General features: G+C 39.9%; 1 protein-coding gene across 2 annotated transcripts in view; it reads right to left on the bottom strand.

Annotated features, from left to right (window-relative positions):
* Window positions 1-5,494: 5,494 nt before the first annotated feature.
* LOC139218883 (ras-related protein Rab-27B-like) overlaps window positions 5,495-15,999 on the bottom strand; it is a 50,834-nt gene continuing 40,329 nt past the window's right edge. For both annotated transcript variants that reach the window (XM_070850614.1, XM_070850613.1), the window contains 5 exons: window positions 14,075-14,246; window positions 10,906-10,994; window positions 9,451-9,554; window positions 9,008-9,131; window positions 5,495-6,498 (listed from right to left, as the gene is read on the bottom strand). In XM_070850614.1, coding sequence (XP_070706715.1) covers window positions 6,312-6,498; window positions 9,008-9,131; window positions 9,451-9,554; window positions 10,906-10,994; window positions 14,075-14,227 — 657 coding nt within the window. In that variant the 5' untranslated portion in view covers window positions 14,228-14,246 and the 3' untranslated portion in view covers window positions 5,495-6,311. The remainder of the gene's footprint in view (window positions 6,499-9,007; window positions 9,132-9,450; window positions 9,555-10,905; window positions 10,995-14,074; window positions 14,247-15,999) is intronic.

Here is a 15,999-nt window from a genome sequence, read left to right as displayed (position 1 = left end):
TTCCATATTAGTTACTTTTTTCTCGATTTCCAAATTAGTTTTTATCATATATACATATATTCTGGTGGGGCAAGATTGGAACATTTTTAATTAATGTCTGTCATTTCCGAAGCAGGGCTGAAGGTCCTGTCCTGAAGGTGCCGTGACTTGATTGGTTCTTTTTTACTGAAAGCAGCAAGGTTTCCGATTAAGAGGACACTTTTGAGAGACTTGCCATGTTTGTTAGCAAGCTAACACTTTCATATGTTACATTAAGACTGTTTCTATATAAAAACAAACACGTTCAATATCATCTTGTCTTGTTCGAGTCACATGTGAAAAACAAAAATCAACGTTATTTTACCTTACATCACGTACATCTTTTTCTTAACACAACCAATTAGTTTTGGTGCCTAAACCTAACCAAACTGTGACTGTTCCACAACCATAACTTAGGTCACTTATGTAACATAAGTTATTTGCTTTCATATGTCCTACAGAGGCACTGAAAAAGCTCATATATGTCATTTTGGGAGTCACTGGAAATTGACCTACTTTCGTTTCTGTATGAGGACGTGTTGGGAAAAGACTTGACTGCCAGAAACATAAACAAAAAGAAGTCTTTTGTTTTAGGACTTCAACAACACAGACGCGCCATGCAGTCACAGCCGTCAGAGGCTGCACTGACTATCTGCATCAAACCAAAACCAAAGCAGACTTCTTCTGGAAAAAAAATAAACCCACAAGATAAAACAAACAGATTTATTTGCAGCTCTGACATCAGAAACATTAAACGCATCGCAGGTCATTTCATTCTCATTGTGTCAAACATGCTGACGGTGCAACAAACCCAACAAACACACACAGGCATCGATACACGCAGTGAAAACTGAAGAAACGTGTACAAACTGCAGGCATCTGAGAGAATTCACACATAGAGGATTTCCAAAAATAAAAGCTCTTAGAGGTACTTGGATTGATTGGTTGTTTTGATATATCGGGCACAAAAACAACATCATGACTTCTGGTCTCTTTTGCCTCTGCTTTGTAATCTATAATCAATAATGCATTGAAATATTCAGTAGGTCACAAACTTTACAGAGGATCAGACAGAAGAGTTAATAGCAGGCACAACATGACTCTTCAAACAGTGTAAACTTTCAAAGTGAATTCAAAAACTAGCAAACCATTGAAGTGTTATGAAAGAGATGCTTCAAGAAAAATGTGAATCAAGACGGTGAAAAAAAAAAAAAAAAAAAAGGCATGTTAACTTCAGATACACCTGTGGCACAACCCAATACTGAATTCAAGCAAAAAGGCATGAGTGGACAAACACATTCTTAAAACTTTAAACAAAAATATAACGAGCAAAATATGAAGAAATGCTTGGATAAAAGCTGAGTGGTTGAGAAGATTGTCACAATTAAAAGGCATTGGTTCAGGTTCTCCATCTGGAGGAGAAAAAAAGCCTATTCATTCAGCGCTGTTGCTGCTTTTCATGAATTCATTTTGCGTCCTTACTTTAATTATACGAGCTGTTAGATCTTTAAGATTCATTTTCATGTTTCATCTTTTTTTTCACTTAAATATAAATTCATTAGAATTACTGAAGAATCATTTTACTGCAATTTACCCCAAATTAGTCATCTTAGATCAATAGCCTTATTGAATTAACAGACAAGCAATAATTTTTTTCTATGTTAAAAAAGTGTCTCCAGACTTTTACAAAAACATGAAAATGTTTCAAAAAATTAGACTGAAGTGGCACAGCTGATTAGTAACTTTAAAGACATTTTAATGCTGCTTCAAATCAATGTTTTTTTGTTTTTTTTTAGTATGGCAATGGCGCATTAACTGTGAAAGGTGACACTAACATAACTCTTTTCTACCAAATTTGCTCTGGTTTTTGAACCATTTAAGATTAGGTGTTGTCTTGCGAACCAGCCAGCGTTTCCACCCGTGTTGAGCGGAACCACTGGATTATCCCACCGATTACCTACGAGCTTTTGTTTTGTTATTACGAATATTTGTTTTTGTCCAAACTGTTAATGACAAGAAGACTTGACTTCTCCATTACTGCCTCTGTTATCGGTTCGCATTTAAAGTCAAGGAATCAGCTGGGAACCATGTTGTTGGATTCTGAACCATTTTAGTTTTGGTCAATATGCCATGAACGGTTCAAAATAAAATGAGTGAACCAGAATGGATCCTGATCCATGCTGGTGGAAAGAGGGTAATAAGTGACTCTACATAGAATTATGCTGCAGGAGTCTTTTAGCTTTTTTAGGTCGTTGTTTTGGATTTACAGAACATTTAGAGTATAAGTCAGCCACTATCCAGCAGCTAAAGAGCCAGGAGTTTGTGGAACTGGATTCATCTGGTCAACACAAACTCAACACCGACGGAATGATCATGTGACATGTTAGTTCCACTGCCCCCAAAAGGAGTAAATTTCAGTGTCTGGAACTTTAACGATCTTTGAGGTTTAAGTCTTAAGGATAACATTTTACTGAAATACCAACAGGACTTCCTTCATGAATGAACACAATCTACAGGTTTAAACAAATGGGTGAGGAGCTGGTCAGCTGAAACACTCTCACCAAATCTATTTTCTCAAAACATTATCACAATTATTTTGCTAAGTAAAGGGAAGAGCATCTCACAATGTGAGCCCTCTCCTTATGTCTCTAGATTTAGCAAATTAACAGAATTATGGCACTAAGATCAGCTGTTGGCAGACAACTCTGCTTGGCTTTCAAAAATAAAAAAAACACACTGCATATCAACACATTTTTCTAGCTGTGAAGGTAGTTTTTCTCCGAGTGAACAGCAGAATGAGTTTTGGGTTTCTTGAAAACAAATGCTTGTTTGCGGTGTTTCCTTTTCCTTTTTTTTATTTGGCACATTGGCAGATTAAATATAGGTGACAACAAGGTGAAGCCAAAGCTTTATAATCCTTGAACCTAGGATTTTCTTATGGATCCAGAGAGCACAATACTGATAAATTAAAAAAGGCATTTAATCAAATATTGAAATTCAAAATGTTCTAATGTTTAAGATGACCACAGCGGTGTTTTGCTATTAATAAGCCCCACGTAGTATACGTAACATAACTGCTGGCGTTGGCAGCCACTGCTTCCAGTGCACTTTGAAAACCAACCTGCAGTGGTCCTAATGTTATGCAGCTGTGAGTTGGGACTGCTGCGCAAAAGCAGACCTCGGCGCAGGGCTTAGGGATTTGGCTGCCAGTGGGTGACAAACAAAAGATCATTTCCCTTGTTTCTGGTGCAACTCAACTGGCTCAAGATTTTTCATGAAGTAAGGCAGGTCAAGGTGTTACATGATATGAGGAAAACTGTTGAGCTGCACGTTAAACAAATGCAATAATCTGTTTGCCGAAGCTGATTTTTGACATTTAAATGAATTTTTTTTTCTAAATGGCTTTTGCTGTGCTCAGCGTAGCATCATGGTACAAAACATGCAGCTTTTTAAACTAAACTCAGTGAAATTTGTTTCAGTATAACGTGATTTCATTAGGTTTGCTCTACAGTAAATGGTCTGGTATGCATTAAAAAAAAAAAAAAAAAGAAGAGAGATATAGTTTTAAGCAATAAAAGACGACAAAAAGTTGGTCCACAGTAACTTCAAGGGTTGCATTAAAAATGTCCAGTTCAGAGCAAAGAAAAATAGTCTTAAACAACTTGTACTGTACTTCTTCAAGAGTTTATAATAGTGTATTTTCTTCATGTGACAGACATATTTTCTTGATAATTTTGCAGTTTTTTGGGTTATTTTGACAACCCAGCTTAAGCGCAGTGTACTGCAGCAATGAAAAAAATAAGTTGAGACGGATGAGGAAACAAAAAAAAAGGGAATGGGAGTGTAACAGATAAAGAATATAACAAATATATGACGACAGAAATAATAATCTATGTTTTACATTTATTTTAATATAAATAATTGGTCACTTTATATTTAAACAACATTGGTCATGTATGGGGCCTTAAAGCGATGTTTCACTGATTATCTGCTATTAAGAGATGAGAGACCAACCCATACAATCAGCTGCTCTAAAAAGCTGCCGTCACCCAACTGACAGGTCTATTTTCATGATAATGATAATGATCATGATCATGATGCTTGGCCATAATTATCCTCTCCACTCATAAGGTCATTTAACTCTCATTAGTGTATTTATATTGTCTGTAAAATCAGTAAAAATAGCCATTATCTTGTTTAGGCTCCAGATTACATTTTCTGTAAATGTTAGCAAGTTGCGGTGACATTGTTGTGTCCCCAGAGCAGCTGATATTTTTAGCTGACTGATCTCAAACTCCTACAGAGAGTTCCTCAACAGTGGAATAACACTTTAAAAGCCAAGGCAGTAGATCAATTAAGAACAACATGTCTATCCTGCTCTAGGACACTATTAATTGCACTCCATTGCACACGTGCCATGCTGTACCCAGATTATACAATATGAATGGTGTACTATTAGCAAATCTGCAATCAGCCACGTCTGGCACCATCATGGAGGTCTAATGGAGAGTTTGCTTCACAACAGATTAACAGGGAAGCACTTCAGTGTCTGCTGAAAGGGAAACACTCACAGGTACGGCTGGGCAATCTATATACTTAATAAGGATGCAATATTATCAGTGTAATGTAGAATTACCTAAAGAATCCACACAATGCTGAGAATGGAGGAAATAAAGAGAGAAAGTGAGAAAAAATGAGCTTTTTTTTAATATTAGCATGCTGCTTGTGGCAATAGCTAACACTGCCGAGTACTGATACCCTTCATTTGGGGCCAGCTAGCTAGAAATGCAGCTAATCAAATGTGCAAACAAGAGGTGAGTGATGAGCTGAGCTTATACTGTGGGGATGGATCCACTTTTCTCCTTAGTCAGCGGTATTTTCAGATACACGCACGGCCCTGCAGGTTCTCCTACGTGTTGAATAGCAATATTTATCCGAATCAATCTTAAATTAGTCCCAATTCAAATATTCAGTCTATCAAGGATGTTGTTGCGAAACATGAGGACATAATACACTATCATCTTCATCACTAGCAAGTGGCCCTTAGCAGAGTAATCTCCTCCAACCAGGTTGGTTATGAAAAATAGCACTGAGGTTATTTACCCTCCTCTGCTTTGTGTCGTGCACTTTTATTCACGTTTAGCGATATAAAGATGAATATGAGCCTAATATGGAGCAGCACGGTGGTGTGGTGACTGTGAGTGTGAGTGGTTGTCTGTCTCTATATGTCAGCCGTGTGACTGGCTGGCGACCAGTCCAGGGTGACCCCGCCTCTCGCCCCAAAGTCAACTGGGATTGGCTCCAGTCCCCCCCCTCCCGCGACCCTGACGGATGAGCGGTACAGACAATGAATGGATGAATGAATAAGACTAATGTTTATTTGCCTACTGTGGATTGAGCCACCACTACATAGTGTAAAGTTAGCTAGAGAAGCTAACAAGCTGACAAAAAAAAAAAAAAAAACTGTCTGAATGTGAAATAGACATCACTGCTGAGAGACGCTTTGTATGCTTAGAAACACAATAAGCTGAGAAAGACCTGTCACAGACTTCCAACGACAGAAACCCTGAAACACTACCATATGTGGCTAATATGGATACAGCATTGAAAACAGTGTGAAATGGGGAAAAAATGAAATAAAACACATTGGTCGCACAGTTGCTCAGCCTGGCTCAGGAGGAAACATTTCAGGGGAGGACCATGATGTCATTCAAATGGAAACACAGCCTGATTAGTCCCAGATTAGTCTGTCACCTTGTGACAGGAAGTGAAATCTTTCCCCCCCATTATAGCGTGCTTAGACATTAAAGAGTTCATATTAAAGTTTTAGAACATCTCTTCTTGCCTGTTTAGATCCACTTAAATCATTAAAACCACTTGAGTGGCAGAGAAATTGGGAGTGTGTAGAGCTTAATTTCCAGGCGGCGTGTTTTAAATGAGGCACATAATGTCTGACGGTGATGAAAGTGTCCATTCCTGTTCCAGTATCATCCTAAACAGAGCTCACAGGCAGACAGGCTGAGACTGCATTACCTCAAATACCCACTAGAGGGGGACAGGGTTGTTTCATTGCTGGGGTGGCAGATTGGCAGTTTGGGAGGAAGAGGAGGAATAAAAGGAAGAAGAAAAGAGGAGCAGAAGATAGTTAAAGGTTGGTTTTAAAGAGGAGAGAGTGAGCATGAGAAGGTAAAGAAACATGCAATCAAAGATGGGAGAGAAAGAAACAGAAGGAGGGAATGTGGCAAGGAGAAAGGACAGACGACAGAGGAGCGCTGGCTGAATCGCCTCTTCATTTAGCATGCACATTTCTTCTCATTGGGCTGCCCACTGGCGAGCTTTGTGGCCCCGTTCCCATTGGCTGGCTCGGCGGGCGGTTTGTCGACGCACTGCTCCATCCTCTTCATGACCAGGTCCAACAGCGTGATCACTGCCTTGTCCACCTCCGCTCCTGTCGCTGCACTCGTCTCAAAGTAAGGGATCCTGTGAACGACAAGGATGGAAATATTTGTTTGAAAGGTTCATAATAGTAGAAGTTTTCAACCCACTGCACTAAATTGGGATCATTTTCCAAATAACCCCATCAGCTACTAGGCTGAATACAAAAGGTTTCAGGTTATTTCTATTCAATAACTTAAATTACAAAAAAGTGGATGCAGTATTTAACTGTTAAATACTATAAATACTATAATGTCTCAGATGCTGTGTGTGCAGGCAACAGACTGAAAACAAGTCACAGCATGTTAGTTATTATTCCTCTTTAGTTGTTATAACACAAGCTTTATTACAAAATACACTTTGGCCAGCACATATATAGGTTATTATACATGAAACCTCTGGAGGACAGGTGAACTTTGGGTAAATACCCACATTTATTGTACCCTTTTTTTGTCAGTAGCCTGACAGCACAAAGCTATTAGGAAATTGACACAGGCATCTCAAAAAATTACACATTTTAAGTCCTAATTACCCTCAACATTAGTATAGAATAGTTCGAGGTCATAAAGCATACCGTTTACTATTAAACTATTAATACACACCTATATAGGAGAGAAAATTAGAAGATATAAAACTATAATATTCTATTTTTCCAGTCTTTCTTATTGAAAGAGTTTATGTGGGGGCGCAGTGGATAAATCACACAAAATATGAATAATTTACAGTTTAAAAAATGTTAAATGTTCAGGACACATAAATGAGATACTGTGAAAGCCAAAGATACAGAAAGCACTTTCAACTGATGTTCTCAGCTTGTCTCTACATGATAAAGTTACTGTAAATAAAAGTGGGCATAACATTTTCACTATCCACACCTTTTAATTCTCTTTTGCCAAGAACGCTCCAAACATTTTATCCCTCTCACACTTTAGTCTGTGTGCAAAGACTGACAAATTTGAGCCGTTGGTAATAATAATCTCTTTACCCTTTGTGTGAGCCTGAGGAGGCTGTGTAGGGACAGACACGTTACATTACTTAAAACGTTTTAAACACGGACCGTATATGAAGACGGACACACTTCCTCCCACTGTCCAAAAATGAATCCAAAATATCCCAAACGTTAGCGTTGCCATAATGCACTGGTGGTGTCATTTGGTGCCAGTACTGATCGGGGAGCGGAGCCACAGTTTCCACTTAATCGTGGGTTGCGGTTGGCTGTCAATCAAACCTACTTTTTAGAGCATGAAATAACTCATTAAATCAAACTTATCTGAAAAATGAGCACAGCTCTGTAAGATCCACCGAATATTACATCAAATAAAACTTTACAAAAATTAAACAGACTTTTCATGTGCAGTTTGGCCGATATGCCATCATGAGCTATACTGCAGTGTTCCACAAGGGGGACAATCACTTCCTCATAATGCCGTCTGTGGTTTTAAATAATCTAACCTGCAGGACAAAAATGCAAACACTTTGGGTGTGTCTGCATCAGAAAGGCTGCTGTTTGTCAGCGAGATAACGTTCTCTGTTCAGAACTGCACCAACACGTGTCATCTGTTTTTTAAAACTATCTATGACAAGTTTAATAATCGATTGTTTTAGTTATTGAGTGAAAACACCATTTCATATCATCATAAATTCAACAGAACACTGTGCTCACTGTTGCACATAACTTAAATTTTTTCACATTTTATTGACTCAACAACTAATTTATCAATAAATATGACTATTCAGCAGCAACAACTTGTGGAATTTTACTTTGTTTCAAATATTTATAGTTCAAACGATCATAAATAATGACTATACAGATCAATATTTGACATTTTGTGCGTGACGAGCACAGTAAAATGAAAGTGGAAACAAGACTAAAGCTGTCAATTTAAATCTATAAAACCTGTACATTTTAAATTCAAGACTAAACCTAGTGTATCTGGTGTTGAGACTTCATCTACATCCCTGAATAAGTTCCCCAGAGGTTAAGACGGAGCTCCATTAGTTCCTGGAACAGAGTTTTGTTACCAGGCAACATCAGGCGGACGTGTTGGCTGGCTGGAATGACACACCAGGAAACGATTTTTACCTCGTCGAACAGGAAGTAATTTGTCTGTCATGTTGTGTTTTGTCTCACTGCTTGTCTTACAGTTAGCCTGCTCTTTGTGAGAGGCCTGCAGGTGAAAGCAGTTGAATTGTCAGTAAATGAGTAGGCTCTGAAAGCAGATGAAGCGTACGAGATAACAGCAATCGAACTGCCATTTAAAGAACAGGGTATGCAAGAGGTTGAAATGCAAAAATGAAGTTTAAGCGCGAGAGATAGAAAACAGTTGAAGTGTCAGATTGTACATAAGCAGTGACAGCAGCTGCAGCTGGAGGATGAGAATTAGCTGAAGTGTCAGTTACTGTGTAGCGTGCAACACTTCATATTTGCATTGTATTTCCCAAACAAATCCCAGCGGCCTGTGACTGTGCAGAGTCTAAACTACATCGTATTCTAGCAATCCTACCTGCAAATAAAACACATGCATCAAACGCTGCACGGGAAAAACAAACGTACCCGTATTTATCAGCCAGCTCCTTGGCCTGTTTCTCCAGAACCTCCCGCTGGTCGGCCAGGTCCGCCTTGTTTCCCACCAACACGATATCTGGATTTTCACAATAGGCATTGGCCTGTAGCTGGCCTGGAGATGAAAACAAACGAGCGACAACAGCAAATAAGTGAGATACGCAAATGTAAAACAGAAAAACTGTATCTTTGCACAAGTGTCTACTGTATTGTTGTATTGGAAGAATATAGTAAGAGAAAAACAGCAGTTTTGATTAGTGGTGTTTTATTTTTCTGCTTCCTTCAAATAACATTCATCAAGCATTAAACTTCCTTTAACCTATGTGCAAATATGACTAAAACAAACTTTAAAAGTAAGAATAATGTTTCGATCGACCCCAACCTAAACCAATGCAGGTTTCTAACCATGTAAAGAACATGTTGCATTAACATACTCATCCAGTTTCTGACGTTGAGGAAGCTCTGCTGGCTGGTGAGATCAAACATCAGCAGGAACCCCATGGCGTCCCTGAAGAATGCCGTTGTCAGACTGCGGAACCTTGAAAACACACACACCAAAAGAAAAAGCTGGGTTTCATTTCATTTCACTTTTTTTGTTTTTGTTTTAGATGTATTCCTACTCCCTCATCTTTAATGATGCAAATATATTTCATTTCAGAAATTCAACAGCTGGGCACAAGACATCTCCTAGTTCACTCATTAGAAGCTCATTCTCTGTGTTTATGCGCTGAAGGTATCAAATTTTCACATCACACTTGTATAAGTTAAATACTGGAACACAATTCCAAACCAGTTGTGTATGTACATGTCTTCAACCCAGATTCAAGAGAGAAGAGAAATATTCCAGATGAATGTGAGAACCTCAGTGTCACACTTGCATCATCACAGATAAGCTCAAACACAATGAAATAATAAGTAAAACACGTTTTCTCAACCATTGCAGATCTATTTGACTTGATGTCAAAAGTGTTACCCATGTATCCACCATTAGCAAATAAAATTCAAGGACATGTAGAAAACTTTGTTGCAGAACTTAGAGACAGAAATGTTGACCATGGTTCTTTGCAGAGCACAGCTAACATATACACCTGCTTTTCTGTGTGACCATTTAAATTCAATCTTCCAGTCACAGAGATGATGGCTGCCGTTTGTGTACACAACAGTCAGTAATGAGACTTACCCAGTTAATTTGTTTGTTCTGTGGCATGATGGGATGCTGGGTGTGACACCAGCAAGGAACAATGGGTGTACTCTGTGTAAACATTACTTATGGAGCTTCTCCAGCAAATATGTAGCACGGAAATAATTAGGATAAAGCGGCAGATATCAGGGGTGTTTCCACAGCAAACAGTGTGACGAGCTGGTCAAGCAGGTGGAGTAAAGACTAAGTGCTCAATTAAAGGATCATGAAGATCAGCTTATGAAAACAGGATTTTCTCTGTTCAGAAATGAAGCTGAAATTATGTAACTAACAGTGACTCATCCTGCAATGACTCATTGGGCCTCTACAAACAGATTCAACAGATCAGATCCAGTTCCAATTAAAGAACACACACACACACACATACCTACTGTATATAATTGTTTGTCACATACTGTATAAGGCAGGACTGGAGATTGGAGATCTCCAGTCCCCCCAACAGACCCCCCCAAAAATCTTCTTTTTAAGTCCTGATATTTTCTTTCCATCAAGACTCACTTTGAAATAGTTTAGCTACTGACACCCATACTTGCAGAGGAAAGAACGCATTGATTTTGTGTTTCTGGAGAGAAACTTCCTGTTATACAAAGTGGACTTTGTATAGGGAAATGTGTGTTGCCAAAAAACTGTAGTTGTCATGCTGAGCGGTCAGGACCCAGTCCCAGTCCAAGTGTGACGAGCAGCCCACCTCTCCTGTCCAGCTGTGTCCCAGAGCTGAAGGTGAACCTTGAAGGTTTTCCCTGTGGTCGTCCCATTGGGGTTGGACGCTGTGTACACCTAAGGAGAAACAGACAACTCGAGTTACGTTTTTGTCCATCAGATACAATAAACATGTGATACTGTGTCTCGACGACAAAATATTAGAAACACCTGAGAGCTAAAGGAATAAAATTCAACAGCATTGCAAACTACAGCCTCCAGAATGACCACACAATTGAAGCAACACCTTTCAGAAAAGGACTGAACATTGTAACCTTCAGATTTCATCTGACAACGCAGTGAACAATCAAATGATGTAATAAAGGGCTGGAACGACCCAGCACACTGAGCTGAACTCTGTTTGTTGACAAGACTTTTTCTGATTATGAGGCATGAAAACAGTGTGCAGATTCTACCTTGCCCTGTCTGCAGACATCAGGCTGATGTCAAGACACACAAACAGCAGGAGCAGGTGAATCAGAGTCTTCTGCTCTGCCTGCGCTGAGACTGATGACTAAACTGGATGTTTATACCTGTGTATAATAACCTGTATGTGTGTATGGACCGCAGGGACTGAGTTTGCAGGTGGTGCAGGTCAGTTATTATTCTTGTTCCACTGTCCTACAAAATATGATGTTGCAATCATGTTTTAGTCTTCCAAGAATCCATTTAAACTGTGTCGTCCCCCCACGCTTTATGTTTTGGACATATTACCCAGCCCTATGTGCAAGTGCACATTCCTGGTAGCTCACTTTATTAGGTGAATGGTGTAACTCTACTGTTTCCCTAGCGACTATGGAGAAGGAAGCTTGTTAGTGTGTGTGGTAAAAGCTGTAAAACTCTTCCTTGTAGTAATATAAACCACTGCAGTGTTTTAGCATCTGTTAAGCCTTCAAAGTCAAGGATCGTCACAATCCAGGATCATATTTCACCATCTTACATTGTGCGGTTTTCTGACGTAACGCCCTCTCCACTGCGTTACTGTCATGACTATCTCATCTCAGGTCTGACTAACAGACTAGCAGGGCAGCTGTCCTCACTCTGTATTGATGAATCCTTGTGTGCTGCAGCTGGTTGTCCTTGTCTCTCTGAAAGCAGCTTCTGGCGTCATTCACACCTCTGACTCTCCCAGATGAGGCACTCTGTCACGTTCTGACACTCTTTTAAGGCTGTTAACACTCATCATGCTCAGAGCAGTTACGTTGAACTCTTGAGTGTTTTTTTTCCCCAAGTTTCTAGGTGATAACAGGCTTTGAAGTCAGGTGGCAAATTATGACACTTGTACATTTGACAGTGCCTCCGCAGGTTGTTCTTGGGGCTGAGGTTTGCTGGATTCAAGAGCGTCCACATCTGTACATTTCCCCATACCTGCCTTTGCTTGCTTGATACTGGACAGTGTCAACTTGTTACACTCCATTTCCATCATCAGTCTGGCATTGCCTCCACTCTAACTGATTTGCATGGGGGAGGGATATTTGATTTCCCTAACTACCCAGAGACCTACGTATCCTCCTGAATCTAACATCATCCTAAGTCGAAACTGATTCGTAGCCATGCCAACATGCTGTTTTTGCCAGGGTGTTAAGAGGGTGTTAAGAGAGGAGAGAGCACAATAAAAACTACAGTGTCGGCTAATATTGAGAAGCCGTGCTGTCTATGTAAAATAAACTGACAATGGCATTAATCCTGCCCATAGTGCCGATAGGACAATCTGTTCTTCAGCCAAGACACTGCTGCTTCATGTCCTGATGCCACACCAGAAACAGTCAACTCAGTGAAGTGGGCTCAGGCAAAGTCTTCACTGAATATATATAATCATTTAACAATGCTTTAATATCCAGCCCAGCAATGGACGACTCTTAGTTTAGGATGATTAAATGTTATTTTTCTGAAATAATCTCACCAAACACCATTAAGCACCACCCAAGTTAGGACTCAGCAAGAATTCACAAAGGGAAACAGCCCAGAAAATAGAGTAGGGGGCTGCACTGGTTCCGTCATGTTCTTTAAGAGCCTTGAAAGCTGATCCGAAGCTCAGTTTGAGTAACATATTAATGTGTTAAAAGGTTTATTAGACAGCAAAAAACACTGCACAACCGTTTGTACTTCTCACAGACAGGGTTTTACTGCTCAGCAAATCAGACGTTCCAAGTAATCCACCAAGAATATGCACTTTTTTATGACAGTGCTTGTTTGGTCGACGCAGTGCTCTGCCTTACTGTTTGCATTGCAATGCAGCAAAAACTCTGAACCCGTCTTAACACTTTTGCTCAACAACCTTGCGTTGCTGTGCAAGAGAGAGAGAGATATTTGGCTTCAGTGCAGCTTACCAAAACTGTCCAAAATATGACCCAGTTGGGAGTCATCCGACTTTTGTGTAGAGATCCTGACAGAGTGGCTCAAACTATAGACAAACTGGTCCACATTCAGCCTCAGGTTCCATAAAGACCCTGAGGAGGAGCTACTGACAGCACTGAACTACAGCTGTGATCACACATCTGTCTGCTCCTGTTTGACTCTTGAATGGGGTGTGATCTACACACACACACACACACACACACACACACACACACACACACGAGGAACAATTATCAATCCAATGAGTCATCAGTGGGATTAAAGCAGCATCGTCAGGCAGAATAGCTCCAAGGTGACTAAACCACCGACCAAGCCTCACCCACTGTCTGATTCAGATAAGTGCACCTTGGGCTATGTCCGGATGTATTTATCCTGATGAGATTCCAGCAACAGGAGTAAAAATGCTAAACAGTGACAGTTGACAGCTTAAAGTGGTGCCTTACCCAAGGACACTCTATGTATATATCCAGTTTATTGGTGCATCTAACCCAGGTTTGATCTTCTTGTACAAACTGAGGCGATAAGCAGCAGAAAATCCAGACTTGAGCTGAGACACTATTTGTTCTTTGATAAGCACAGCCCAAAGGAAATGCCAAGCCTGCATCACATATATCTAAAGTGAGCGTGTGGAACTTGGTAAGTTGGTGTATCAGTAAACTGATGTCTAGTTGAGATGAAGATCAATTTGCCGCAATTCCAAACTAGAAAGACCAACAAATTATCTAAAACCTTCCAGAAACATGCACATATTTCCCTGCTTTTGGTTCTTAAAATAATTAATGCAAGATCTCAGAACTTACCACTCTCTTTTCCCTGAAGTCGATGCCGACTGTGGTGATGAACTTGGGGTTGAACTTGTTGTCTGTGTATCGGTACAGGAAGGTGGTCTTCCCGACGCCGGAGTCCCCCAGGGCAAGGAGCTTTATAAGGTAGTCATAATCCCCATCAGTCATAGTGCTGACCGAAATAAACCTGTGGAGGACAAACAGAGCCGCGTGTTAACAGACACATGCAGAGTTTCTCTTCACTTGTGAATAACAGCATGTGAGAGAGGAAAAGATGAAAAAAGAAAGATATTAACACTGGCATCAGAGTTTGAGAGGTTAAACCAGCAGATGAATAAAAATGTACTTAATGGTAGAAAGGAGATGGATGTGTGTGTGTGTGTGTGTGTGTGCGTGTTGTTGTCACTGTTGAATTACAGGGGTCTGGTCAGAAGGTCGTCCTGACCAAAGCATGACTTTTTGGGAAAATAGTAGCTTTGTCTGTGTGTGTGTGTGTGTGTGTGTGTGTGTGTGTGTGTGTGTGTGTGTGTGTGAGTATTAAGTGTGGGTGGGAAAGAAATTGTGGCTTTGTGGCCTCGAAGGCGGAAGAAAATGTCGTAGAACTGTAAGGAAAAGCCTGAAATGTAAACAAACTCATCTAACAGGTTTATTCATTTGTGTTATGCAACTGTAGGAATTTGTATTCGTCTTGAACAGTAAAACAACTTAAAATCAAATGACAAAAATCTCTGTTACTCTGAACTAATCAGCAACAACTGATCAATGTACTTTTCCTTATTCTGTGGAGTTTCTGACCACTACTAGTGCTATGGGGGAAAGTGTTTATGAGTGGGTGCAGTTTTGTTTGTATCTCATTCACGAAGGGCGAAAGGAAACACGTTCATGCTTTTGATTTAAAAAAAATAAATAATGAATTGGTAAACTATTAATTTCTGGGGCAGCTCTCTCAGGCGGAAAGAAAACGAATGCAGTATTGCAATGCTTGAATCAAGTTTTCATGTATCTAATGAGTTGTAGTCTGGGGTCAGTTTGCCTCACGGCTAAATGTGGTATATTTAGAGAGGATCATAAGACTTCAATTCACTCAGCTGAGAAGAAGCACGTAAACACTGTGCTTCATTAGTGCGAGGACAGTGATTAACCAGGAGCTCTGATCTCCTCACAATAACCTCACTGTGCCGCCGTCGGAATGGTGAGAATCCAAGTGACTGGGTGAACTTACCAACATGACTGAAACAAAGCTAGTATTACGGTATATAAGGTTGGTATAAATAGCAGTCACGTGGAATAGAAAGAGGGGCTGTGAATGCTTTTGTAGTCACAAATTACTCAAATTCCAGTTTTGGAACATAGACATAGGGTGTCGCTATTTGTCCAGATATTCATATCATTGCTTATTCAATATTAGTGTTTCAGGTCTTTGAATATGGTTTATAAAAGGCAAAAGGAAAGTTACACTTCAGATCAATGCAATAATTGCTTCAATTGGAAATGTCAATGAGTTACAGAGGCAATTGGAACAGGGGCTAGCACGAGGTGACATCAGGACTTCATCAGCACACGTCATGCTGACACATCAGCATCTGTTTTTGAGATTAATGCGGATATGACCTGCTAAAGGGCTAACTGCATGCTGCACTAGCACAGTGAACTTTAGGATATTTCTGTAGTAACTGTAAGTTAACACATGTTAAAGTGCTATTATTAGCACATGGAAGCAGTTGTTGACATCCATACTGTATGGGCATGTTATAGTTTATCTAAGCACGTTAACAAGCCAACATTTATCTTTAATTACATTTGAGGATAACAAAGTCAACACTGGCCACTGGACTAGAACGTAGTCCTCATAACTCTGCCAGGTTTCCTTTATTTGTGGGCACACTTTGATATCACAGGGCAGCAAACTGCTGGATTTTACTTTTTACTCTTTTTCTCTC

Source organism: Pempheris klunzingeri, chromosome 19 (assembly GCF_042242105.1).
Source record: "Pempheris klunzingeri isolate RE-2024b chromosome 19, fPemKlu1.hap1, whole genome shotgun sequence".
NCBI lineage: Eukaryota > Metazoa > Chordata > Actinopteri > Acropomatiformes > Pempheridae > Pempheris > Pempheris klunzingeri.
This window is presented reverse-complemented; position numbering and strand designations above follow the sequence as displayed.